Source organism: Uloborus diversus, chromosome 2 (genome assembly GCF_026930045.1).
Source record: "Uloborus diversus isolate 005 chromosome 2, Udiv.v.3.1, whole genome shotgun sequence".
In the NCBI taxonomy this organism is placed as follows: domain Eukaryota; kingdom Metazoa; phylum Arthropoda; class Arachnida; order Araneae; family Uloboridae; genus Uloborus; species Uloborus diversus.
The window spans coordinates 99693907-99720650 of NC_072732.1; the positions used below are offsets into that span (position 1 = coordinate 99693907).

General features: G+C 34.7%; 1 protein-coding gene across 1 annotated transcript in view; it reads right to left on the reverse strand.

The window, feature by feature from the left end:
• LOC129235304 (double C2-like domain-containing protein beta) overlaps positions 1–26744 on the reverse strand; it is a 172085-nt gene that overhangs the window by 41601 nt on the left and 103740 nt on the right. Inside the window, exons 11-13 of the mRNA XM_054869033.1 lie at positions 13899–13978; positions 10617–10691; positions 8737–8846 (exon numbers count right to left, since the gene is read on the reverse strand). Of these exons, the coding sequence (XP_054725008.1) occupies positions 8737–8846; positions 10617–10691; positions 13899–13978 (265 nt within the window). The remainder of the gene's footprint in view (positions 1–8736; positions 8847–10616; positions 10692–13898; positions 13979–26744) is intronic.

Here is a 26744-nt window from a genome sequence, read left to right on the forward strand (position 1 = left end):
CGTGATCAAGAAGTAACAATAAGAAACTGTTAATTTAAATATTTTTTCATGCACTAGGTGTACAAAATTGAAGTTTATGCGTTTTGACGGAATGACTGCGGTGGAGTGTTTTTTGAAGTCCATTCATTGCTATAAAAAAGGCGATATTTTTAATGAAGTTAAAAATTGTTGCCTTTTACTTATATGACACTACTGTTGTTTACGTGTCCACGGTTAATAACCATGGCAGCATTGAGTGCCATTGCCTCGAGATTTCGGACTTTTTTATTTATTCACACATAGACAACATGAGAAAGATTTTCAGCGTAAAGAAAGGAAATACACCACTCAGAGCATCCGAGGTTATCGAACCCACGTTTACCGGCAATGGAAGCGAAGTGTCTACCACAAAGCCACGAAGGCCCCCAACGCATAATGAATGAGGCGTAATGAGTGATATAGTTTACAAAATCATTCCAATAAATTAATGAAAAAAAAATTCTTTCGGGAGAATTTTCACGGACAGGTGTAATCTTTATATCAGGATTTTTCTTAAAATTACTTTTTGGATTATATTAGGAGCTCAGACAAAATTATATGTGCACATTTTAACTAACGAAATAGGATCTTTCTTTTTATTTCGGAGTGGAAAGAGAAATTGCACTTGCTCTAAGAGTTTTTTTTATTTAGTTTTATAACACGAGCAGAGCCGTGCGGGTACTCCTAGTAAGTAATAAAATGAATCTTGCACATTTTGTGGTTTATTCTGTTACAATTTTAAAAATTCTCAACCACTTGAAAAATCAAAAACCTTTTGGTTTCAGATTTACTTCATTAATGATTTATTCTGATAAACTATCATCATCACAACCATTGTCTGCGTGAATTACAATTTTTACAAGCGTATAACTTACCAAGCTTAGCGCATCGGTCATGTGCCCATTCGTCACAATTACGACATTGAAGCCATTTAGTTTTTTTTTTTTTTTTTTTTTTTGCATTCTGAGTACGGTTTAGCGCATTCTATGCAGAACTAGTCTTCATCATCTTCATACGAAGGACGTAATGTTTGGCTGCACCTTTTTGCCCCTTTTTATGTCTTTGTGTCTGTTGATTTCTTCTCTGTTAGAGACAATTTACTTTTCACAGATTTTTGTTCTACAGCTTCGGCTTGCAAAACATTTTTACTGATTTATGTTAAAGTGGCGCTGACCTATGGTTTACGCTTGTGAACCGTCTACACTTCTGCACCGTCTGCAACATTGGAGAAAGACCAACATTCGAATAATGCATTATTTATTATTATTATCATCGTTGTTATTATTTTTTTTCAACCATCCATACTAACAATAAATTTAATCATACACAATGAAAGATATTATTATTATTATTATTATTATTATTATTATTATTATTATTATTATTATTATTATTATTATTATTATTATTATTATTATTATCGCCATCCAACTACAGTATTTTACATGAATTAAATCATGCATGAAACAAATCAAAAATACTACTTTGCTCCTGTCCGTTTTATTTTTACTGGTGTTCGCCCAGTGGTCGAAATTCGACCATATTCATAAATGAATATTTGAGAAAACTTGTATGAATTTAACTATTTCCAACATTTTTATTTCTACTCTTACTCATGTTTACTGCATATCTGAAAACATACAAATTTTATACGAACACACAATACCAGAGTAATAATTTATTCCAATTTAGCTTTTTATCTGTTAATCTCAAAATAAATGGATGAAATAAGATATTTCGGTAATGAGGTCGTTTTCGAAATTTTCAAAATATTTTTTTACTGAAAGAGGATGCTTAAAAACAAAGGTTTTAACCATATTTTAAATAATTTGAAAAAATTTAATATTTTTTAACAACTATTTTAATCAGTGCGTACATTGAAATTATTTTTTCGGCATCAAAAGCGATAAAATGGCACTCCTTGATGCCATTAGCGCACAGTGCAAATTATCATAGCCCGAAAACGCGGTTGAGAGCAAACCGTAAATATTTAGGCGGCAATGGAGTCGCGCGTTAAAGTACATCACTTATAACGTCATAAAGACAACGCCTTATTTCCAAAATAGGACATACAAAAGAGTTTAAAAAAAACAACTGTTGAGAAAATAAAATTTTTTTCTGGCTCAACATTTATTTTTTTTCATTCTATCTATTTCAGTGACTAAAAGTAGTACTTTTGATTGAAGAAAACAACCCCATTGAGAAATCGGTGTGGTCGACAAATTGATGGCTTGAATAATTTTATTTTGGATATCATGTTTCTTTGTGCTAACCCTATGCAAATAAATATTTCCCTACTCTTTGCTTACGTATGCAAAGGAAATACATTTTTCGCATTGGCATTGAAAAAAAAAAAAAAAATGACGCCAATGGATAAAAATCACCAAGTATCCAATTTTCAAAATCTTCCCATATAAAATGAAGCATCAAAACTCAATTTATACGTAAAACTTCTGTGTGAACAATGTTACTTATAAAACGTCTACTATTATTGAGTAAGTTGCTTCTTCGTCATTAGAAATATAAATTTCCAAGTATCAAATGAACGAACTCGACTCGTTTCAACATATAACTGTCCATTCAAAAACACTGGGCGTCGTAATAATAGTACAATTTTTTAAAAAAAGGTCGACTTTGTGATTTGTTTATGGTTAAGGGCGGTGCATAACTGATGTCACACCTTTCAACATTTTCGACCCTCTCCCCCCTTTGTCACAATGTTTTGCACTTCACTACACCCCCTCTTCCCTTTGTTACATTTCACGCTGTTTTTCATAAACGTTCCTATTTAAAAAAAAGCTTGTTGTCACGTTCTCCCCATTGTATGTTCCTCTTGTCATTTATTTCCTCCGCCTTGTCACAAACGGTTCAATTTAATGAACCCCACCTTAAAGAGGGACTTCATTCGCAGTCAATTCCTTGCAATAGACATTTCTGTACTCGTTTTTTACGAATACAAAAAAAAAAAAAAAATGTTTCTCGTCCTGGCATTGGTACCAAAATAGATAAAGTTCGCCAATTTCACAATTATGGCAGTCGTTCTGAATGAAATGACGCCGCAAAACTCCCTTAATACGTAAAACTTCTGTACAAACAATATTTTTTTGTAAAAGTAGGCATGATCTTGCCGTTAAATATAAAATTTCCAACAGTCAAATGAACGAACTACTCACGACAACGTATAATTGTCCATGCGAAAGCACTGGACGTCGTAATAATACGTCAATTTTATCAAAAGTTTCACCTTGAGATCTGTTTGTGGTGATAGCAAATGCAGGTATTATTGGGAGTAGGAACTCAAAGTCGTCCCTCTCTCCGTAAAATAATTTATTTAAATACATTAAAATTACGAAAAAATAATCAAAATGTACATATTTTTAATGCCGGTAGTTACCCAAAAAGCCTCAATATTAAAAACAAATGCAAGTATTTCATTTCTTTATGCTCAAACGAGAATTGGCGACACCACAATATTATCCAGCAATTTCTTCACGCTAACTATGTCGCGTGAAAAAGCAAATAAAAATGAATTTTCACTAACTTTTAATTGCTTCCAGCGCTGTTTCTAGCCAACATAGCGGTTTCGATTTTCGCGCGGTAAAACCGGGTAAAACGTGTTTTAAAAGCGTTTTTTGCGAGCTTTCCAACCATACCAAGCTCGAAGCATTAAAATGCTTTTTTCATGTAGAAAAAGCGGTTTAAAAAATGAACTAAAACTTAAAGTTTCACGCTTCCAACAATGAATTTCAACAATGGAAAAGAGATAAAATTAAAATTTTTGAGTTTCGCTAACTAAAAACCGCTTATAGATTTTTTTCTAGTGGATTTAGGTTATTGGACCTTGGGCGCCCTGATAATTTCTTCGTTAGGAGTATTTTTAAAGACCTTTCCAACCATATCAAATTAGGAACAATTGGACCATCCGTTCGCGTAGAAAGAGTCATTCAGGACGAAAATGCGTTTTTTATTAGTATCTTGGTTAATTACCGTTCGATTTAAAAAATTTTTATTGATGACACTAAAACTCGACAATAGCTACCGAACAAAAAAAAATGAAGGAAATCGGTTCACAAACAGAGGAGGAATCGGTACCGAAAGAAAACAGCTTGCCTATTAATATATAAAGATAGTCCCCCGCCATATCACCTTTAAAAAGAAAACATACTATTAAAACTTGCCCTATATGACGCCACTTCAAATCTTGGTACATATTACTGTTATTATATCTTTGTACAAAGCATTTAAATATATTAACACTTACTTGAAAATGTAGGCTTTCACGTGGTATAGAAATCAATCCGTTATCTGCAACGGCTTCGTCACAAACAGAGAAATAACAGCGGAAAGAAAAATTACTTCCAGACTCAAAAAAAAAAAAAAAAAACACCGATTTCCTTGAGCACTCTCCCTGCTACTGACTGCAAGCACTCCAGTGACCGCCAGGGAATGCAGATGGGTGGGAGCTATCATCTAGTGCAAGGAAAGTCATTTTCTACTAGCGGTCAATTTTAAATTCGAATGTAACAACTTACCCCGTTTAACAACTAACCCCGGTCTCCCCTACATATAAATATGTAAAGGTACAAATACATACGTATGTGTGAGGAAAAATTTAATTTTGTAGGTCCCACACGTGGTGGTGGAATTAATGCAGGAATTGTCCTAGTAGGGATCGTTGAGGACCAATTAAGGAGCTCTTCACACGGTAGGACCCCGAGGATTCTCCTTTTCACACCACACTCTCTACGCTACTTCTTAGAAATCCATGTGAATTCATATCGAAACTGATTTAGAGAGCTGTAAATGTTTCTACAGCATGCGGTCATTAGTTTCCTTAGCGTAGGATGCTTTTAATGTGTTTTTAGTTTATCTTATGTGTATTGAGGGAAAAACATTCTTGTTAGTCAATCTTTAAAAGATCCGATAAGAAATTTACTCTGGATTTAGAAATAAATGCATCCGATTCATGAAGATTTATCCCTTAAATGAGATTGACAAGTTCCCTGGTGCTCTTTTATAACCTAGGACTTCAAACTCTATTACTTTTAATGTCTTATTCAAAAGGAAAAAGTTATTAACCATATATAAAAAAAACTAAAATAAAAATAAGTTATGAATAGTGATGTAAAATACCCGGATATTTATTTTTAGGGGTAAATACCCAAAATGGGTGTTTACCCGGGTATTTATTTTAAAAATTTATATTCAACTAAAATACTTTTCTGTATGTATTCCACTATATATATATATATATATACCGGGTGATTATAAAAAAACTTTGCCAACATCTGCACTTCTAGCGTCCGTTCTATTTAACCGATCAAGATGATATTTCAAATATAGTTCTTTTGAGATATGCGCTCGAGATTCTGTGAATGGCAACACAGTGGCCCTCGCGGTTACAGTTACAGTGACAGAAACTCGAAGTTTTCGAATGGCAACGCCTACTTTTTACCATCGCAAAATGTTCAGCACATGCGAAAACCCTAAATAGCGTTGAAACGGTACCGATATGTCCGAAAACCGACGTGTTATACACATACAAACAGTTCTTCAAGGCGCACGGAGGAATAATGCATACGACAGAGACAAGACACTGCTCAATGATGAGAACACATAGAGAAAAAAAAATCTTTATTAATTTTAAACATTTTCCACATGAGTGCCATCACAGCCAATTACGTATTGCATGCGGGAGACGGTGGACAATGTCGCTGCACGCAACATGGTACGAGGGATGTTTCCAATCTCACGCCGTATAGAATCCTTTAAGTCCGACAATGTTTGAGGATTGCACAGATAAACTCTGGATTTGAGATAGCCCCAAAACCAGAAATCCATAGGTGTCAGATCTGGGGATCGCGCAGGGCACGGAAAAGGATAATGGCGTGAGATGATGCGATCACCAAAATGCTGATCCAGGAGCCTTTTAACTGACCTCGCTATATGTGGAGGTGCGCCATCTTGCATCCAAACAATGTCATTGAGTGCATTCAGCCGACGCAACTCCGGTAAGACATAATTTTCCAGCATGGCTGCATACCGACGGCCCGTTACAGAACATGTTGCAAGGCCAGTCGGGGTCGTTTCCTCAAAGAAGAACGGGCCCAGAACAAATGTAGCTGTAATGCCGCACCACGCAGTCACTTTGGCGTCATATAATGGTACTGGCGCCACAGCATGAGGATTCGTCTCTCCCCAGTGCACACAATTTTTTGTGTTAATGCTGCCATTTAAGGTGAAATGCGCCTCGTCCGTCCATAGTATGCGAAGTGGCCAATCGTTATCCGCATCATATCGTAACAAAAATTCATTTGCGAAGTCCAGACGTTGTTGTGGGTCACCCGGCTCCAACATCTGGACGCGCTGGAACCGATAGGGAAACATGTGAAGTACCGAGCGCAAGAGCTTGCGGACCGTTGAGTTCGGAATATCCAACACGCGCGCTATGCCTCTTGCGGTGTCTGTGTGTCCTGTAGTCACTGTATGGTGCACTTCCATGACAACGTCCTCAGAAACAGTTGGCCGTCCGGAGCGCTGTTTGTCACAGGTGCAGCCTGTATCTTCGAATTTCCGCACTAAATCAAGCAGAGCTTGCAGAGTACATGAGCCGCGTCGTTGTCGATGATTGCGGCGATACACATGCAAGGCTTCCGCAGCGTTCATCCCATTTTGGTAATAGAGTTTGATCAATTCACCGCGAACTTTCCTCGGAAGACTCATATCGTCAGCATGTGCGAGTTCCCGAATGACGACTTCGCATACCCGCTTGGTATTTTATAGGTTTCCTACGGTGAATATCTGGCGACCGGCGTTCTGTGATTGGTTTCTTGACTCTGTCACATGCAAATTTATTGCGTGCGCCCAGAGCGTGTTTTATTGGCCGGTTTTCAGAACTCTTTTTTGTGTTTGCAGAACACGTCCGTTTTTAGACATATCGGTACCGTTTCAACGCTATTTAGGGTTTTCGCATGCGCTGAACATTTTGCGATGGTAAAAAGTAGGCGTTGCCATTCGAAAACTTCGAGTTTCTGTCACTGTAACTGTAACCGCTAGGGCCACTGTGTTGCCATTCATAGAATCTCGAGAGCATATCTCAAAAGAACTATATTTGAAACATCATCTTGATCGGTTAAATAGAACGGACGCTAGAAGTGCAGATGTTGGCAAAGTTTTTTTATAATCACCCGGTATATATATATATATATACATACAGGGTCTATTCCAAAAGTAATGCAATTTTTTTTAAAGTAATTTATTGAACAGATTTGTACAAACACTCAAAATTCTTCAAAGTAGTGTCCTTGGGCTTCTGCAAATTTCTTCCATCTTCTCTGCCATGACTGGTAAGAGCCCTGAAAGGCGTTTTTGGGGACCTCCCCTAAGGTCTTCGTCGCGGCTGATTGGACCTCTTCTAGGGATGAAAAATTGGTTCATTTCTGGCCTGCTTTATTCCGAGGGAGCAAAAAGAAGTCTGTCGGGGCGACGTCAGGACCATAGGGGGCTGGGACAGCGTTTTCACCTGGTATTTAGCCAAGAACTAGCGGATTCACAGCGCGTTTATGGCAAGGTACTTCAACAGGAACTTGCTTCACACTTTTCTCATCGCTAAATCTTGAGTAATGCGAAGTAGACAACATGTTCAGTTCATTTGCAACCATCTTGATAGTCAATCGAGGGTCAAAGATCAACAATTGAGGAACACGAGCTACATTGCTGTCTGTTTTGCTGTTTGACGGCCGTCCAGAGCGTTGTTCATCTTGAACTCTTCCCGGCCCTCTTTAGAGGTCTTTAATCACCTCAAAACTTGTGTGAATAGGACAGAGAAGAGTCCTTGTAAGCCTCACGAATCATTTTGTTAGTCTAATCAAGAGATTTTGTTGGTTAAGCAACAAAACTTAATCGCATACCATTTTCCCCTCGACATGGTCGATGCGCAGAGGTTAACATTAACTTACGTCCGGCCACTTCCACAGCTCGGAGAACCCTGAGACTGGTTTTCCGGAAAACCTTAGGGTTCCGCTCACATAAACCAAGTAGTTTGATTATACTCCGACTAATGAAAGCGGCCTGGATAAAACCATTGCATTACTTTTAGAATACACCTTGTATAACCAACCATGTGCAAAACAATAAATTTTTGCCCCAAAATTGTATTTTGAAGAAGAATTATTGTGTGAAACAACTTAGCAATCTAATATGAAAATCGCATTAAATGTGTTGGATATGCCTAATCAATGTTGATAACCAAATTTCATTTATAAAAAGCCATTCTACAAAAAGTAAAAAGCTTAACTGGTTACAAAAAAAAACAAAAAAAAAAAACAAATATCTTCTCCAATTATGACATTGAAAGAAAGATTCTTTGGCTCACGATATGTTTCTTTCATAATTTCATTAAGTCTTTTAATAAAAAAAATTATAAACTGTGTAATACATATGTATGTATCAATTTTACCAATTATTTCATATTTAGATTTAAAAAAAAAATTCCATTCACCTTTTGCATTTTTTTGTAAAATATCCAGTTTTTGGGTATTTACCCAGGCCTTGGGTAAATATCCGGGTAAATTCCCAAAAAATATTTACCTACCCACTGGGTATTTACCCGATCCACATCACTATTATGAATGAATTCTAAGGTGTGATAGTTCTTAGTAATATCAATAAAACGAAGAATTTGACTTAAAGAAATGAGAAATGGAAATATTAACTTACTTTAAAGTTCTCTTGGCAATATCATAATCAGAAATTCCATAAAAACTAACAGTTTCGTTGAATTCTGGATTTAGAGTTTTATGAACAGTCTTGGTTCGGAGCTTGTCCATCTGGCAAAAATTTTCAAAAAAAAAAAAACTCTTTTTGAAAGAAATTTCAAGAATAAAAGCAATTTTAGTAGAAAAACAAAATTAAAACCAACAGCATTCACCTTTGTTAGTTTTTGTTTTGTGTTTGACTCTTATACAAAAGCGCATTACCAGACCCGTCATTTAGAGAGGTCACGGGGGGGGGGGGGGCAGTTGCCACCCTGACTTTGGGAGGTTTAAGAATCTACATTTTAGTGGAAGTGGCTTCTGTTGCTTTTTGATGTAGTTTCCACTGAATACATTTCCTTTGCCACCAATTTGTCCGGCCTCACCACCCAGTGAAAATTCGAAATGACTGGTCTGCGCTTATCCTGTACTTAATTACAGAATATATCCAATTTATTTAAGACATGGACTTACACTACGATATAGACAAATATACTATCATGGGAAGGTGAAGCGCAGTATCTGCAGAAATGTGTTTCTGAGCTATTTGAAGAAACGCGTTTTTGATTTCATTCTAGCGATGGGGGGAAATGTTGGAATTGGACGAGTTTTTTGTGCTTAATGTTCAACGGAAACTAAATGAGCAAGCTTGTTCTATAAAGCTAAAGTACAATAGACAATAAAAAAAAAGGAAAATTTGCAGACCTTGCGCTTTACCTTCCCACGGCAGTATAAAACAGCAGTAATGAACATGCAATGATTGCAGATGACTGAAAAGGATCTGAGTTATGTCACGTCAATCAACTTTTACTAGTACATGTCACCTTGTAGAGTCATACTTCTACCACGCATTCATACAGAACTGAAACCGGCCTCTGTATAACTTGCAGAAAATGTGTAGTGGAGGTAATCCGTCTTCCAAGAAAAATTTTCATTTGCGTTTTGGCAGATTCGTGTTGAGTCAGCTCCACCTACATAGAAAGCCTCGTCATTGGTACCATTACGTCATACCAAGAGGCTGAGGGAGAGGAAACTTCGCGATGAAAATCGCTTCAATTTGTGTCTCTTAAGATACTAAAACTATTATTTTGAAAACTGTAGTTCACCAAATATGTTTACACAGATCATGGGAGACATCAAAAGCTTATTTTCTAGTTAGCGCTCTTTCTTTCTTTATTTTTTCCCTGAAAGATACATACACTTTTCGTCAAACAATTACGCTGTCAAAAATCGGCGTAGATATTAATTAATATTAATTTTTTGCCTACTGTATTAAAGAACACAGATAAAAATTTTTACTTCTTAAGTAGTATATTATCGATTACATTATTTAACATTTTTACCCTTAATCTATGATTATTCAAATTTATTTTTAGATGAAAAATGAGCATTACTTTGGTCTAAGTAACACGTATCTTAACATGCAGTGAGAATATCCTAATTTTGGTTAGTACGTATTTAAATTGAGCAAATACATAAGAAAGAACGTATAGAGTAACAAAATACAGTAACCAAAATTTTCAATTCACTGTATCAAAACCACTTGGATATAAAAATGTCTTATTATATTCCAAAAATTATATCTTAAAATAAAAACATTCAAAAAATCTAAAAATATATATTATTTTACACACTAAATAAAGTAAACATCTACTTATTGTGCTTAGCAATGTACAAATTTATTAGAAAAAATTGGTATCTTAGAATTATCAAAATTAAAACGAAGTAAACGTAAATTGATAAATTAAAATTTTGAGTGTCTTTTCAGAACTGGAATGAAGAACCTTTGTAATCGGGACTCAACTCAACTGCATTGAGAAAAGAAGTATTCAAAAAAGTACTTACTTTGCTCTGGATAGGAAGGAGATGAAGTCTAACGTATGGATCCGCAAGTCCATCGCAGTCCGTCGGCTTCAGTCCCTAAGTTATTCAAAAACGGCCTTTTATTTATACGGTACATTTTTCTCATGCAAGTTAAGTTCCAGTGCTATGAATGACACTATGTCTACTATAAATTAAGGCCGTAGACAAAAGGAAATTTTAAGGGTTTAACAGCTTTCCTTTCAGATATTCAAACAAAGATTTGATTTTTATTTAAAATAAAACATGTTTAAAATTGTTAGATTTTGTTTTCTCCCTTCTCACTTTTTTTGTTTAATAGCAATAATAATAAGCGGAAACAATACTAATTGTAATAAGCTGAACAATAACTGTTTGATATTCATTTACTAAAAATAGGTTTTAATAGGATGCAGAAATCAATTTGTATTTAAGGAGTACTCCCGTAATGTTCAGTACAGGCCCACCATTTTGAATCTTTTCATGGGGAGTGCAAAGCGCATGTACTCTATGTAAATTGAATAGAAAAGTATAAAAAACGAGCTGATGTGTGCATCACATGACTTCCTTTTACACCAACTTAATGTTATTTCCCCATTATTGGCAATTTTAATGTGATTCTCTAGTTAACTCTCTAAATATCACCAACAGTGGCCAAATTGAAATCAGATGTAAATAAATATTGATTTGAATTCTGATATTTTGAATTCAAACAATGTGTTTCGCAATCACGAGTTGCGACTGGACCTTACTCATTGGAGTTATTGTTTCGAGAAACAGCTCCTGTCTCCCAAGCCTGCTCCTCCTCCTCCTGGGCAGTTACGTGTGTATAATTGTGCGTGTAGGCTTGTGTGTATGCACGTAAGCGTGTGTGTATGCGTGTAAAGGCGTGTGCATGTGTGTAGGACATGGGTGCCACCGCCCAGGAAAAGCTGATTCTGGGGGACAGCGCTCAGTACCAGAGGAGCCGCGCTTGCTGAGGCCAGTGGACGGTGGTGCTGCAGTGGCCCCTGGTTCAAGTTGAAAAAGGAACCGGACCTCAAAGACGGTCAAGTGAGAACAATAAGCAATTGTGATTGCTCAAAAAAATAAATAAATAAATAAATAATTTTTTAATCGCCAAATTTGTCACCAAGTTGGCGACAAAACTTGGCGACCAAAAGACTGGCGATATAGCGCAAAGTGTCCGCCAAATTATTACACCACTTGAGTTTGCATCGAAATTAACAATGATTTCCCCCAAAAAGGGGCAAAAGCCCCCTTTAAAAACACCTGATTGCAACCAAAAGGGGAAGTGCACAACTAGATCCCACTAGGAGGCTACGTACCAAATTTCAACTTTCTAGGACATACCGTTCTTGAGTTATGCGACATACATACGCACATACATACGTACATATGGACGTCACGAGAAAATTTGTTGTAATTAACTGAGGGATTGTCAAAATGGATAATTCGGGGGTCTATACGTTCTTAGGCGCTTATCCGCGTGTGGTCGGGTTGAAAAAAAAACCTCAACATTCATTCAGGGATGAGCGAAATAGAAATTAAGGCCGATTTTTGAGTGAAATTTTTTTCGCGAATACTTCCTTTTTTGTAAAAGGAAGTAAAAACCACGCCCACTTAATGTAAAAGAACTTATTTTTCGCGAGCCGTAATTTTTACGAAAATTAGATATCGGTGATTTTGCAAATTGAAAATTTTCCGAATTTGAATGAACAGAAGCAAATGTTGACTACATGTACACTGGTGTAAGAAATTAAGAGAATTTTCAGATTTGGTCAATTATCTCCAGAACTACTGGACCGATTTTATTGAAATTTGGTATGTACATACATTGAAACAATACAAAACAAATAACCATCTAAAATTTAAAATACACAAGCATGATCATAAATAACACTCGTTAGAGTCGGATGGTATGAAACAGGAATTGCAAAATTTAAAAAAAAGGGAGGGGGGTTAGTAGGGGTACGGTCCCTTCTAACAGACATAGAGGCCTCGCAGTGTGACTCCATACTTGAAATAAATCAGTTCATGGGATCCTTAAGCAATTATTTCCACCCGTTCCTCAACGCCGTTCTTAGGCTATGGATGGTCCCCGGAGGGGTGTTGCGAGTTGCTATTGCCCACCTGAGAGCGTTCCAGACATGCTCTACAGGATTGGAGTCTAGAGATCTGCTTGGCCAATCCATCGAGTGAATATCCCCCCTTCCAGAAATTCGTCGACCAGAAGAGCTGTATGTGGTCTTGTGTTAACATCCATTAAAACTAACTGGGGGTTAACAACGCCTCTCAAGATGGGATCTTAGGGCTCCAAGACCACATCCCTCTATGTCTCGCAACTGTCACAGAGTCTCTCTCAAAGACATGGAGGGGTGTGCGGCCATCCAACATGATGCCTGCCCAGACCGTCAAACCACCACCGCCATAATGGTCGATTTCGCCGATATTGGAAGGTAGGTAGCAGGTTCCTGCGTCTATCCATGTAAACGTAGGACAAGAAAAGTCGTTTAAGCTGAAACGACTTGCTATTTGTTTTCCAATATCCGCGAAATCGACCATTTTGGCAATGGTGGTTTGACGGTCTGGGATGACATCATGTTGGATGGCCGCACATCCCTCCATGTTTTTAAGAGAGACTCTGTGGCAGTTGCGAGACATAGAGGGATGTGGTCTTGGAGCAATAAGATCCCCTCTTGAGGGGCGCTGTTAGCCCCGAGTTAGTTTTAATGGATGTTAACACAAGACCACATCCAGCTCTTCTGGTCGACGAATTTCTGGAAGGGGAGGATATTCACTCGATGGACTGGCCAAGCAGATCTCTAGACTCCAATCCTGTAGAACATGTCTGGAACGCTCTCAGGAGGGCAATAGCAACTCGCAACACCCCTCCGGGGACCATCCATAGCTTGAGAACGGCGTTGTGGAACGAGTGGAAATAATTGCTTAAGGATCCCATGAACTGCTTTATTTCAAGTATGGAGTCACACTGCGAGGCCTACATGTCTATTATGCAGGATCGTACCTCCTACTAACCCCCCTTTTTTTCAATTTTGCAATTCCTGTTTCATACCATCCGACTCTAACGAGTGTTATTTATTATCATGATTGTGTATTTTAAATTTTAGATGGTTATTTGTTTCGTATTGTTTCAATGTATGTACATACCAAATTTCATTAAAATCGGTCCAGTAGTTCTGGAGATAATTGACGTCCAATTGACGTTCAAACGTCCAATTTTAAAACAAGAAAAGTTATGTGGAATAGTACAATTTCTTTACTTACTTTTGCTCTGTAAATGGTACAGTGCAGAACTTGGTTATGAGGATCGAAGAGAAGGCAGAAGTCGAGAGCGCAGGGGAAACCTGAAAGAGCAGAGGGGAAAAGATATAATAATGCACTTTGAAAACCTTCTAATGCTCTGAATGAATAGGAGCGAAATGAATCCTTAGATTCGTAAAAATACACTTGAAAAGCAATTTGTCTTCAGTGTCTAAAATTTGATTTCAAAGTTTCCAACATCAACAAATATTTTTGTTAAATTTGTGAGTTAACAATACACTGATTTTATATATACTTTGACTTTGCGGTTGCTCCATAATCAAACTGATAAGAATCCATCTTGTAAATGCAAATCGTAAAAAAGCTTTTCGTAATTTTTGTTTCTATCTACGAAGTTTAAACCAACCAATCGTATTTCAATTTTATCTTTGTCCAGTACGTTGTTAGAAAGAAACACCTAGTTACTGAGTATTACAAATATGACGACGTTTAAGTGGCTACTAGAATTAAGAACGAGTAAGTCGTACAGAGCTAAACGAGTTTACTTTCCCGTGCATAGTGTACCAACATAAAATTTGCTACACGAGCTACATATGAATGGCAGAAATTTGACAAGCCACAAGGAGTGACTTTTCGATCAAAATTCTTGTTTCTCATAACTAAAATTGAAACTAACTTGACAATGGATTATGTCATTTGGAGGAAAACATATCAGGTTTTAGTATTGTAGAATATATAATGTTTAATATTTTTTACAAGTTGGAAGTTGTCCTACTGAAAAATTCACATCATATGGCATATCACATTCTTACCCCGCCCCCTCATATTTTTCTGTATCTTTGTCGTTAAGCTTAAGTTCTAAATTATTTCCAATACACATTTTTAATGGTAAAAACAATATCAATAAATAAAACAATATCTTTCTCTAAAAGAGAAAACAATTTCCTGTTATCTAAATTCACTCCCTCAAACTGCTAGGCATTACGTTACAGTAATTTAGCAATGAACTTTTAATTCGGAACTCCAGCGCTCGAATACGCTACCTTGCGGTGATTTATAAAACTGCGAATGCAACTAAAACTTTGCCACGTTGCGTTCCATGTGTGTCTGTTGACGTAAACACAGGCAGTTTGTTCTGGGTATTTATTAACGCAATCGATGTGTCTTAGTTTGCTTTCAGCTACAGAAATTAATTCGTCCCTTAGTAGTATTCTCGAGCTCCTCAAAATAATGTTAGTTTTCATTATTTCCTTAATAATAGGTGAAAGCGAAAATTCTGGATTACCAAACTTGGATAACGTTATACAAGGTAAAAAATTTTATTGTTTTGTATGAATTTGTAAGAATATGGGAGTTTTTTTAATCTTAAATTAATTAAACTTACCATATTTTACAGCAGCATTTAGTTGGAATGGACAGTATGCAAAATATTTTCTTGAATATATTATCGTAGAACAAAATGAATAACCGAGAAAGAATTTACTTTATTCCTTTTATTCTCAGCTGAAAGGTTTCGCCAAATTTGTTTAGGGTTATAATTTTGGCATTGTGCGAGCAAAGTAGCCTTGGCGAGATTTCGCGTTTTTAGTTAAACCATTTTCAATTTTTATCATGAGTAGAATAAAATGGTAGTAAGATTACAGAATTCGATAAGTAAAAAGAAATAATTGTCAATCAACTGAAAAGAAAACTACCACCATATATCCGTGAGAATTTTGTTGATGATTTGCATAACATGACACAATTAAATCGTAACTCAGAAATTAGAAAAATCGAAACAGAAGATTTTTAAATTAACCGATTCGGGAATTCAAGAGAAATAACTCAGCTACAAATGGAAAACAAGCGCTAGCCAAAGCAAAGCAAAGAAGTATCATCTTCTTTTGGTAATAATTTGTAATGTCATATTAAATTTTCTAGCATTAATTGTTATTCTTGTCAGGCCACAATTATTATTTAGTTTTATCAAGAATTGATAAATATCGAATTCAACATCGTGAAAATGGCTGCTTAGAACTACGAACTACGTAGTTTGCATTAATCTTTGACGTTTAGTAATGCTTCTTGAATTCTCATTTCTTTCTACGTGGGTCAGAATATCAACAAGACTTTGAAAATAAATTTTAAAAGAATAAAGCGAAACAATCATACGTACGAACAAAAATCACAACACTTTTAGCATTTTCTTCGTTACCATGTGCGTTTGTTTTAGTTTTCAATTCCGCCATTAGACAGTGACTTCAGTGCCCCCTATAGTTCGTTGGAGTTGCGAATTCGGAACTCCAGCGCTCGAATACGCTACCTTGCGGTGATTTATAAAACTGCGAATGCAACTAAAACTTTGCCACGTTGCGTTCCATGTGTGTCTGTTGACGTAAACACAGGCAGTTTGTTCTGAGTATTTATTAACGCAATCGATGTGTCTTAGTTTGCTTTCAGCTACAGAAATTAATTCGTCCCTTAGTAGTATTCTCGAGCTCCTCAAAATAATGTTAGTTTTCATTATTTCCTTAATAATAGGTGAAAGCGAAAATTCTGGATTAACAAACTTGGATAACGTTCTACAAGGTAAAAAATTTTATTGTTTTGTATGAATTTGTAAGAATATGGGAGTTTTTTTAATCTTAAATTAATTAAACTTACCATATTTTACAGCAGCATTTAGTTGGAATGGACAGTATGCAAAATATTTTCTTGAATATATTATCGTAGAACAAAATGAATAACCGAGAAAGAATTTACTTTATTCCTTTTATTCTCAGCTGAAAGGTATCGCCAAATTTGTTTAGGGTTATAATTTTGGCATTGTGCGAGCAAAGTAGCCTTGGCGAGATTTCGCGTTTTTAGTTAAACCATTTTTAATTTTTATCATGAGTGGAATAAAATGGTAGTAAGATTACAGAATTCGATAAGTAAAAAGAAATAATTGTCAATCAACTGAAAAGAAAACTACCACCATATATCCGTGAGAATTTTGTTGATGATTTGCATAACATGACACAATTAAATCGTAACTCAGAAATTAGAAAAATAGAAACAGAAAATTTTTAAATTAACCGATTCGGGAATTCAAGAGAAATAACTCAGCTACAAATGGAAAACAAGCGCTAGCCAAAGCAAAGCAAAGAAGTATCATCTTCTTTTGGTAATAATTTGTAATGTCATATTGAATTTTCTAGCATTAATTGTTATTCTTGTCAGGCCACAATTATTATTTAGTTTTATCAAGAATTGATAAATATCGAATTCAACATCGTGAAAATGACTGCTTAGAACTACGAACTACGTACTTTGCATTAATGTTTGACGTTTAGTAATGCTTCTTGAATTCTCATTTCTTTCTACGTGGGTCAGAATATCAACAAGACTTTGAAAATTAATTTAAAAAGAATAAAGCGAAACAATCATACGTACGAACAAAAATCACAACACTTTTAGCATTTTCTTCGTTACCATGTGCGTTTGTTTTAGTTTTCAATTCCGCCATTAGACATTGACTTCAGTGCCCCCTATAGTTCGTTGGAGTTGCGAATAGGAAGCGTTTAAAATTCGACACAGCATGTTTAGGACGATTTAGAACTGGATCTCAGCAAAATTTTCTCCTATTATAAAGTTTCACAACTAAAAAGGTAAAATAATTAAATAAATAAAGTAAAAACAGTTTTTATACCGCTGTAAAGTGTTTCTTAATTTAAGCCTGAAATCGGTTTTTTTCTATTAAAAGAGAAAGAAATAAAAGTAAAAACATTTACATTACATTGTAAAAAAAAAGTCGTCTGCTGCTGGATTTTTTTCTTTTGTAATAAAAATTAACACTTTTAACTTTGAATGAATAGCCTCAAATCAATCAATCTGTTATTTTCGTCAGTGTTAAGTTTTTAAGTTCCAAAGCAATTTTTTCTTTATTTCTTTCATCTTTTTTTTGGTTGTCTTTTAAATTTAAATCCCTGCAGCTGTTCAAAAAGAAATGTGTAAAAAGGCTCAGAAAACACCTCTTAACATAAGTAAACCATAATACCTCTAGAAGTGCAATAGAAATTAAGGAACAACAGGAAGAAAAAAATGGGCGTAACTTGTTAGCTGCTTGCATCTCGACTTGAATTACATCCCTTTACAGTGAAGCAGTATGGTAAAAGCAAATATTACAGAAATGTAACAAATGCAGCAGTGACCTCTTTTGTGTGAAACATAATTCAACAGCTATCTAAAAGTTCTTCTAAATTCCGGGAAAACAAACGTAAACACAAATCCTTATCATCGCTTGTTTGTTACACGGAGTAGCTTAATAATGGCGCCCTTCGAATTTATTTGTGGGAAGATATTTTCCTGATATATTCTTAAGTTGGTTCGTTTCGGAAAAACACATATTACCTGCTAGCCATGCTTGTTACGACTCGTATGTATATCTGAACGAGTTCAATCTGAATTTGTTTTCCTAAGTTCTGTTGCTCAGTAGTTTTTTATGTAATTTCAGAGAGAATCAAACGTTTCCACAAATATTTCATCAATTTTGGTCTTGAGGTTTTATTGTGTCATTTGATCGATTATATGTTTTCTAATAGTGTATTCTCAGTTTTATTTAAATGAAATATATAATAACAGGATACTAAACATTTAAGATGTCTTTCGTATAAACTATTTTGTGTAAACATTTTTTCTAGATCTATGAGTGTTGGAGACAAATCTATGTGTTCACTATTTAAAATCAGTGCTGCAAAATTTAAATTGTTAGATGAAGAATTACTCAAAGCTTATGCGTTTATTCGGTTTACTGCACTCAAGAGAGAATAAATTTTAAACGATTGCAGCCTACTTTGAAGAAATATCTGCTGCCTACGCCTATCAAGTTTCACGCGTTCTTTTCTTGCTTAGAAAAGTAATTAAATTTCTGTATCCTCCCAGATTCTAATCTTTGAAGTGGAAAACCAAATTCCTGTAGTAAATGACGCAGCTGAATTAATAATTCTTAGTCAAAACGTATTAAATATCCACAAAATAAAAACAACTGCATAAAATTAATTTTGTTGCAAGTTTAAGGAAATGAGAGCATTAAGCTTCAATTAATTTCATCTGAACTAATTAAAACAGGCAGTTCATACACGCGGTTTTAATTGTTACAATTAATATCTTATATAATTAAAAACTGAGCGCATGTATTTATTTACGTATGTATCTATGTAGTCATCTATGTCCAAGTTTCTTCTCCCGAACGACAGTGAACTGACCATCGAACCAGGTATCGATGGATTCGTAATCTTCCGTCTTTATGTTTGAGTATTTAACATAATCCTCCGATAATAATTAGCGGATATATCAATTAAAAACTATTAATTATGACACTTAGATTTCGACACAAAATTCCTATTTTTCGAAGGTTTTCCTCCATTCAAATTATTAGTCAGTGCTTCATCTCAACTTTCCGCAACAATGCTTTTATAAAAATTTATTCCTATTCCTATTCAGAGTCACAACTGACTACAACTGTACTTATGTCGAGGACTGCATACTAAGTGCCTTGCCTCCATTATTTTATATACCGATAGATGACAGCACCATCACCGGATCGAACAGTTTTATGAGAATTTAGAACTAGTCCAGGAGCTAATAGCTACCTGGTGCTAGCACCCCCAGAGGTATCGTTTCACTTGGAGGACATTGAGACCACGAGCATATTTAACGTCGCCCAGTCCCCTTTAATGACGACGGTGGGTCTTCGACCATCGAGGTTCGAACCCAGGACCCTCCGGCCCCGAATCCGACACTCTACCGATCGGGCTACCACGGCCCTTAAAAATTTATAGCGTGAAGAAAATCATGTTGAAACGAAAGATCTGTTGCCATTTTTTGTCTCGAATATGAGCAAATAAAATTTTGGGTTTTGTTTTAAAGGCTTCTCCTGCAATCGGGGGACTTAAAAATTTCACTTTTTGGTTATTTTTCCGAAATCTGCCGCAAAATTTTACTTTTTTTCCACGCCTGATTGTTGAACACGCGTCACTTGACTTAACTTTTATTTTCGAGGTGGACCGTGCAAAACCGGGCGACGTAGCTAGTTCATCATTAAAGGCTGTTATATTCATCAAATAATACTTTTTAATTCAACCATTCAGTATAAAAGTTTTTTTGGAAAATATTTCTACGATTTCATACATATTGACTTAATAGACGACTCAAGTGAACAAATGAGTTGAAATTGATTTAAAATAGTTTTCTATAATTCGCAACTCCAGAGCTCGAATACGCTACCTTGCGGTGATTAACAATACTACCGAAAAAGGTAAAACATTCCATTCCATGTGTTTTCTTTGGGGTGAATTACAGGCTTCAGACAGTTTATGGTGTAATGTAATTTCAGAAGACTAGAAAAGAAAGCTTTCCACAAATACGATGAAAAATTACTGTCATTCACAAAGCATCAAAGCAAGTTATAATTTACTGCATTTGTTTGTTTTACCTTTTTCTTTCGCCATTAAACAGTGGCTGCACTGCCCCCACTATTGTTTATTGGAGTTTATTGGGGTGCGAATTAAATGTGAAGATCTTGATGAGAGAAATCAAAAATCATTTCCAATGGCATATCGTCTGTCAATTTTTAAGCGTATTTTTCGATACATATACATAAAATGTCTAAAAATTAATATAAATGTTTTCTAACTTAAAGATAAATCGTTAAATTATTTGGTTGATATAAATTAGTATTTTAAAATTGTCATTCCATAATTTAATCTGAAGTAGCGTAATGATAATGGTAATCAGAAAGCATTTGCTAACATATCGTCTGAAGTTTTTATATATAAGCTAATGTTACGATTACATTCGCAACTCCAGCAAACTATAGAGGGCATTGCAGCCACCGTCTAATGGCGCATGAAAAAGGTAAAGCAATCGCACGTCGTAGCGTAGAAAATGCTAATAAACCAAGTAATTTTTGTTTGTACGCATGACTTTTTTGTTTTATTCTTTTTAAATTAATTTTTAAAGTCTTGTGGACATTCCGGCCCACGTAGAAAGAAATGACAATTCAAGAATCATTACTAAACGTTAGAAGATAATGCAAATTTCGTAGTTCGTAGTTGTAAGCAGCCATTTCCACGACATTAAATTCGATATTTATCCATTCCTCATGGAACTATATTCTCATTGTGGCCATAAGAACACTATAAATACTTCATGTAACAAAACCTTTGTTCACCAGTTTTATCAAGAAAAGGGAAGATGATACTTCTTTGTCTTGTTTGGCTTGCGAGCGCTAATTGTTTTTGTAGCTGAGTTACTTCTCAAATTTCCGAATCGGTTATTTTTAATTTTTTCGGTTTCGTATGTTTCTAATTTCTGAATTACGATTTAATTCTGTCATGCATCATTAATAACATTCTCACGGACACATGGTGGTAGTTTTCTTTTTAAGATCTTTCATTATTTCTTTAAACCTTTCGAATTCTGTAAACTTTCTATCATTTTAATCCACACATGATAAAAAATAAAAATGGTTTATAACTGACATGCGAAATCTCGCAAAGGGTTCTTAGCTCGCACAATACTAAAACTATAATCCTAAGCAAATTTTTGGTGAAACTCTTCAGCTGATAATGTAAGCAATAAAGTAAAGTTGGCGCACTATTTTGGCGATGAAAATTCTCAGCGTTAAACATTTTTTATTTCATTCTACGATAATGTATTCAAGAAAATATTTTGCATACTGTCCATTCTAAATAATCGCTGCAGTAAAATAAGGCTAGTTAAATTAATTATTTTGAAACTAGGCGGAGATGAAAGCCCTAATTCTTTTGCTAATATAATCAAATCCTTCTTTCGAGGTTAAGATTAAAAAAACCCATATTCTTACAAATTCACACAAAACAACAAAAATTTTTACCTGGTACAACGTTATCCTCTTTGCAAAAAAAAAAAAAAAAAGCTTCGAACTGACGAGCATATATTCGTTGTACATTTGACGCAAACGCGAAGTTTGTTAATCCAAAGTTTTTTTGTGTTTACGCTTTCGTCATTTACGACAATCAACTCCCTTTTTAGAGGGAAAGAATGAAAACTAACATTATTTTGAGAAGCTCGAAAATATCGTTTAGGGACGAAACAATTTCTATTACTGAAAGCAATCTAAGATACATCGAATGCGTTAATAAATACTCATAACAAACTGCATATGTTTACCAACAGACACACGTGGAACGCCATGTTTTACCTTTTTCTTTTACTCTAATTTCGTAAATCACCGCAAGGTAGCGTATTCCCAGCGCTGGAGTTGCGAATTTTATGTAGAACAGGCATAATTAATTGATATAAGGGCAGTTCTCAAAAGGTTTGAACAAAAAAGTTAACTTTGAGCAATTTCAAAAATTTTCAAATTTGACATCAACTTTGCTTTTATTCTATAGTATGCATACCTAGAACATAATATATGAACATGAAAAGACAGCAGGTATTTGTAAAAATTGTTAATTAGCAAATTAAATCAGCAGTCTGTAGGTAACAGATTTTGGACATTGTTGTCCTGTAGGTAACAAATTTTGGACATCATCATAATGTAAGTCTCAGCATTTTTGACAATTGTTACTCTGATTTTTAACTTTTCCAATGAAAATTTTATTTACTACTTTTTGAATTTTACAATTTAATAATTAAGAGGATATTAATGAAGTACTTGAATGGCTATACATACTGCTCTTTACATATAATAAAGTTTTGGAATCATTTTGAAGAAGTTGATAAAAGGTTAAAAAAAGCTTCAAATTAAAAATAATACAAAAGTAAAAAGTGACATCAGTTTTAATAATGAATATTTTTTCTAATGTCATAAGAATTAAAACGATGTCTAAAAAAAATTATTGAAAAAAGAAATTCGTATTTCTATTTGGAGATCGAAAAATTATGTTTCCGAAAGTAAGAGGAGAGAAAAAAAAATTCTAAAATAACAAAAGCGGGGGAAAAAAATTGCTGGCGCAGGCGATAAAGTCGCCAAAACTAATGCAGCTGACGATAAACTACACTTGTCAAACTGGAATTCCACTCTGGTAACCTTTAGCTTATCGTATACTGTGTTGTCGCCAACGGAGGTTTGCTTGGCGATTTTAGCGCAAAATGGCTTTCGTTGCGATCATAACCAGCCATGTTTCTACTGTAATTTATGTATTGTTCAATGTGTAACGTATTAATTATGAAAAATACCAATGGATTAAAGAAGATAACATTATAACAACCTTTTTTATTGAGGTTAGAAGACAGTGGATCAAAAAAATTTTTGAATAAACGAACAGAATTATCGGCGTCAAGATCGTAACGCCATTTGGACATCTCACATGTATGTTTAAGAAAATTCTTTTTTCTTCTAAGATACTGAATAAAAGCTTATGAAAACACTTTAAAACAATTAAAAATTGATTCTGAGGATCGATAAATACCTTTAAAACGAAAACATCGTATACTTAATTCTCAAATAATAGCATTGTAAGGATCGTAACTTTTGGACGTGCATCAAGTTTCAAACTTACTTTTTTCTAAAATTGTTTACAAAGTAAATAATCTCTCTTTACTTTTGTTATTTGTGTAAAATATTAACAAACAATTATTCAGTGTTCGATTCATACCTTTAATTTTTTTTGAAACGGATGGAAATAATTAAAAAAAAATTTTTTTTTTAATGGTACATTTGCTCAGTTAACGTTTTGGTATGTCCAAAATTGTGCCTTTTAGCAAAGAAAATATTTTTTGAGGGTATTTGAAGAGCATTTTTTCCATAATTTATGTCAATTCTTGTCTCTATACCGTATTATTATTTAACTCAAAAATTTTTGTGTCAATTAAAATGAAAGTTATTTGGTGTTGAAGCTTCAAAGTTGAGGTCTGTGTTTGCTCCCACCTTTTGAGAACTGCTCATAAATGTTTAATAACGCATTGATTTATCACTGGTGATGTTGAGATTCGCAACTCCAATAAACTATAGGGGGCGCTGCAGTCACTGTCTAATGGCGGATGAAAAAGGTAAAACAAACAGATGCCGTAAATTATAAATTACTTTGAAGCTTAATGAAAGGCAGTAATTTTTCATCGTGTTTGTGGGAAACATTCTTTTCTATTCCTTTAAAACTACATTACTGTCTGAAGCCTGTAATTTTCCCCGAAGAAAACACGTGGAACGGAATGTTTTACCTTTTTCTTTAGTATTGTTAATCACCGCTAGGTAGCGTATTCGAGCTCTGGAGTTGCGAATAGTTAACTGCCAAGTTTCAAATAGAAGTAATCAAGAAAATTGATAAATTATGCTTTCAAACTGACAGTAAGCGTGTTACATTTTGAATAATTATGTCGTACTTCACTTTTAATTAAACGGTCTTCCGTCAAATAGGAGTCACGCAAAATGGAACTATTTGAAAATTATGTTTCTATTTTTAAATAAGAAGTTTCTGTTGGTTGCAAAGTTAAAATATTTGAACATTTTTTTAACAGTTAATATCGATAGCATTAACAGTTAAAACTTTCTGAAAGAACATGGCAAGACTCATTTGTTGAAATGTTTAGTTCAGTATTTCTAGGCAAGTAATAGATACTCTACTTAGAAATCTGTGACTTTGCTTTTTGTGGTGTGTATGTGCGTGGGGGAGAATGGTATGAATGGGACGTGGGGCTGAATGGGCCACATCTAGTTTTTATGAATATACTTGGAAAACAAACTTACTTTTAGTACCGATCGATAGCGGTAGTGATTCAAGTAATCACTACCGCTCTTTTCTATTCCTTAACTCACAAAATTATTGTTCATGTGAGTTAAACCGTTTTCTTTCAATAGTACAGACAGCAAAAATCTGCTTGAAAAGTAGCTTTCAGTTTCTTTGTACACTAATTATTAATTACAGATAAGTCAGTATCTTCAGGTATTTTGAGTAGTGTACATAATTTAATTATTTCTTTACACACTTTAAGATGAATTTTCCCACTATCATTTTTTAAAACACAATAGGGTAAAATGACTAGTTGTGGACAACCAACCAGTAATGGACAGGTCAAGATATTTAAGAATGCTTTTAGCCTAGTAAATTTAGGCCAGAAATAGCTTCGATGCGCTACAAATTTATAATTAGCTGAATTTTTAATCTTAATCGAAGGGTGTTCTTTCTTTTTTTTAAAAAAAGTTTTGACTCCGTTCAGATAACTAAGCATAATCTATCTATACTAATAATATAAAGCAGTAGAGTTTGTTTGAACGCGCTAATCTCTGGAACTATTGGTTCAAATTGAAAAATTCTTTTTGTGTTCAATAGCCCATTCATTGAGGAAGGCTATCTATACTAATAATATAAAGCAATAGAGATTGTTTGTTTGAACGAGCTAATCTCGGGAACTACGGTTTCCAATTGAAATATTCTTTTTCTGTTGAATAGTCCATTCACTGACGAAGGCTATAGGCTATATAACATCACGCTATAACTAATAGGAGTGGAGCAGCAGAAAAAAAAATATTATGAAAATGGGAAAATTTACATTATAATGTAAAATGTTTAAAACGCAGAATGTAAGTAGCCATGGTGGCTTGACCTGAAAGTGTGGGCTTTGCGATCCAGTGGGTGTAGGTTCGAGTCAGCCATGAGGCAAATCTCAAGAGTAGTTTCCAGAGAAAATCCTAAACGATGCTAAAAATGGTTCGTAAAAAAATATTATATACGTATCATTGTCTTATTTTCTTAGTAATTAACTATTAATGTAAAGCTGAAGAGTTTGTTTGAACGCGCTAGTCTCAGGAACTACTGTTTCGAACCGAAAAATTCTTTTTGTGTTGAATAGTCCGTTTATTGAGAAAGGCTGTAGGCTACTTTTTGAGTGATACTTCTTATGGGAGAGTAAACCGATTTGTGATAAAACGTGCGTAACGGCGCAACTCTCGTCTGGCATTCCTTTCGTTCGCGCATACGACAGAAGCGCACATGGTCGGAAAAATTTTGTTTATTTACTCTTTGAGTCAGCTTTAAGCGTTAAGTGATAGTAGAAAAAGTAATGAAACAGAAGATGGATGATCGTCGCAACATAACGCAATCTCCTAACGAAAGGTGAGTTTAATAACACAATATAATACCAATAACATTGTAAACGATATATATTCAAAACGGCATTTAATCTTTAAATTTTTTTTCAAAATCAAAACATTTTTGCGATTAGTTATGCTAAAAATATCTCGCTTCATTTAGGGTTTTGAACTGTGATAAGGTGTACATATTTTAAATGAACTTCATCCCCGCAGACTCCGGAACGCGGGGGTTAGGGACGACCGAGAAAACAAAAAATAATAAATAAACATTTAATTTATGCATCACAGAATAAAATCTAAACTGACTTTAACTTTAAAACAATCAATCGTTAAAAAGTCAGTTATTCGGGGGGGGGGGGGGGAATCCAATAAAGTGTGCGGTTAGGATCCCTGGTGATTTTTGCCGGGGGGAGGGCAAAATGATGATACTAAAAATGTCCCATCTTTTAAACGTATTGTACAATTAAAGCGCCAAAATAGAAGCGCAGGAGGCATAGCAGTTTATCAGAATGATCTTGATTGCATAAATATTGTCACTCTAAATATAGGATTACAGTTTATAATGCTCCTAGCTTTAATACGGCTACACAAAACGATATTGGTGAAATGTGTATAGTGGAATTTCTCAATGAAGCAAAGAAACAAATTATTATTGCCAACATATATATATATCTCCAAACAAAAGTATTTCAGTTTCATTTCTTTAGTTAATGAAGATTATTATACAATTCCTATAGTTTTAACCGGAGATTTTAATGTTAATTTTGCTTCTGATCGAGCTAAAAATTTACTATAGTTTCTACAATCCAAAT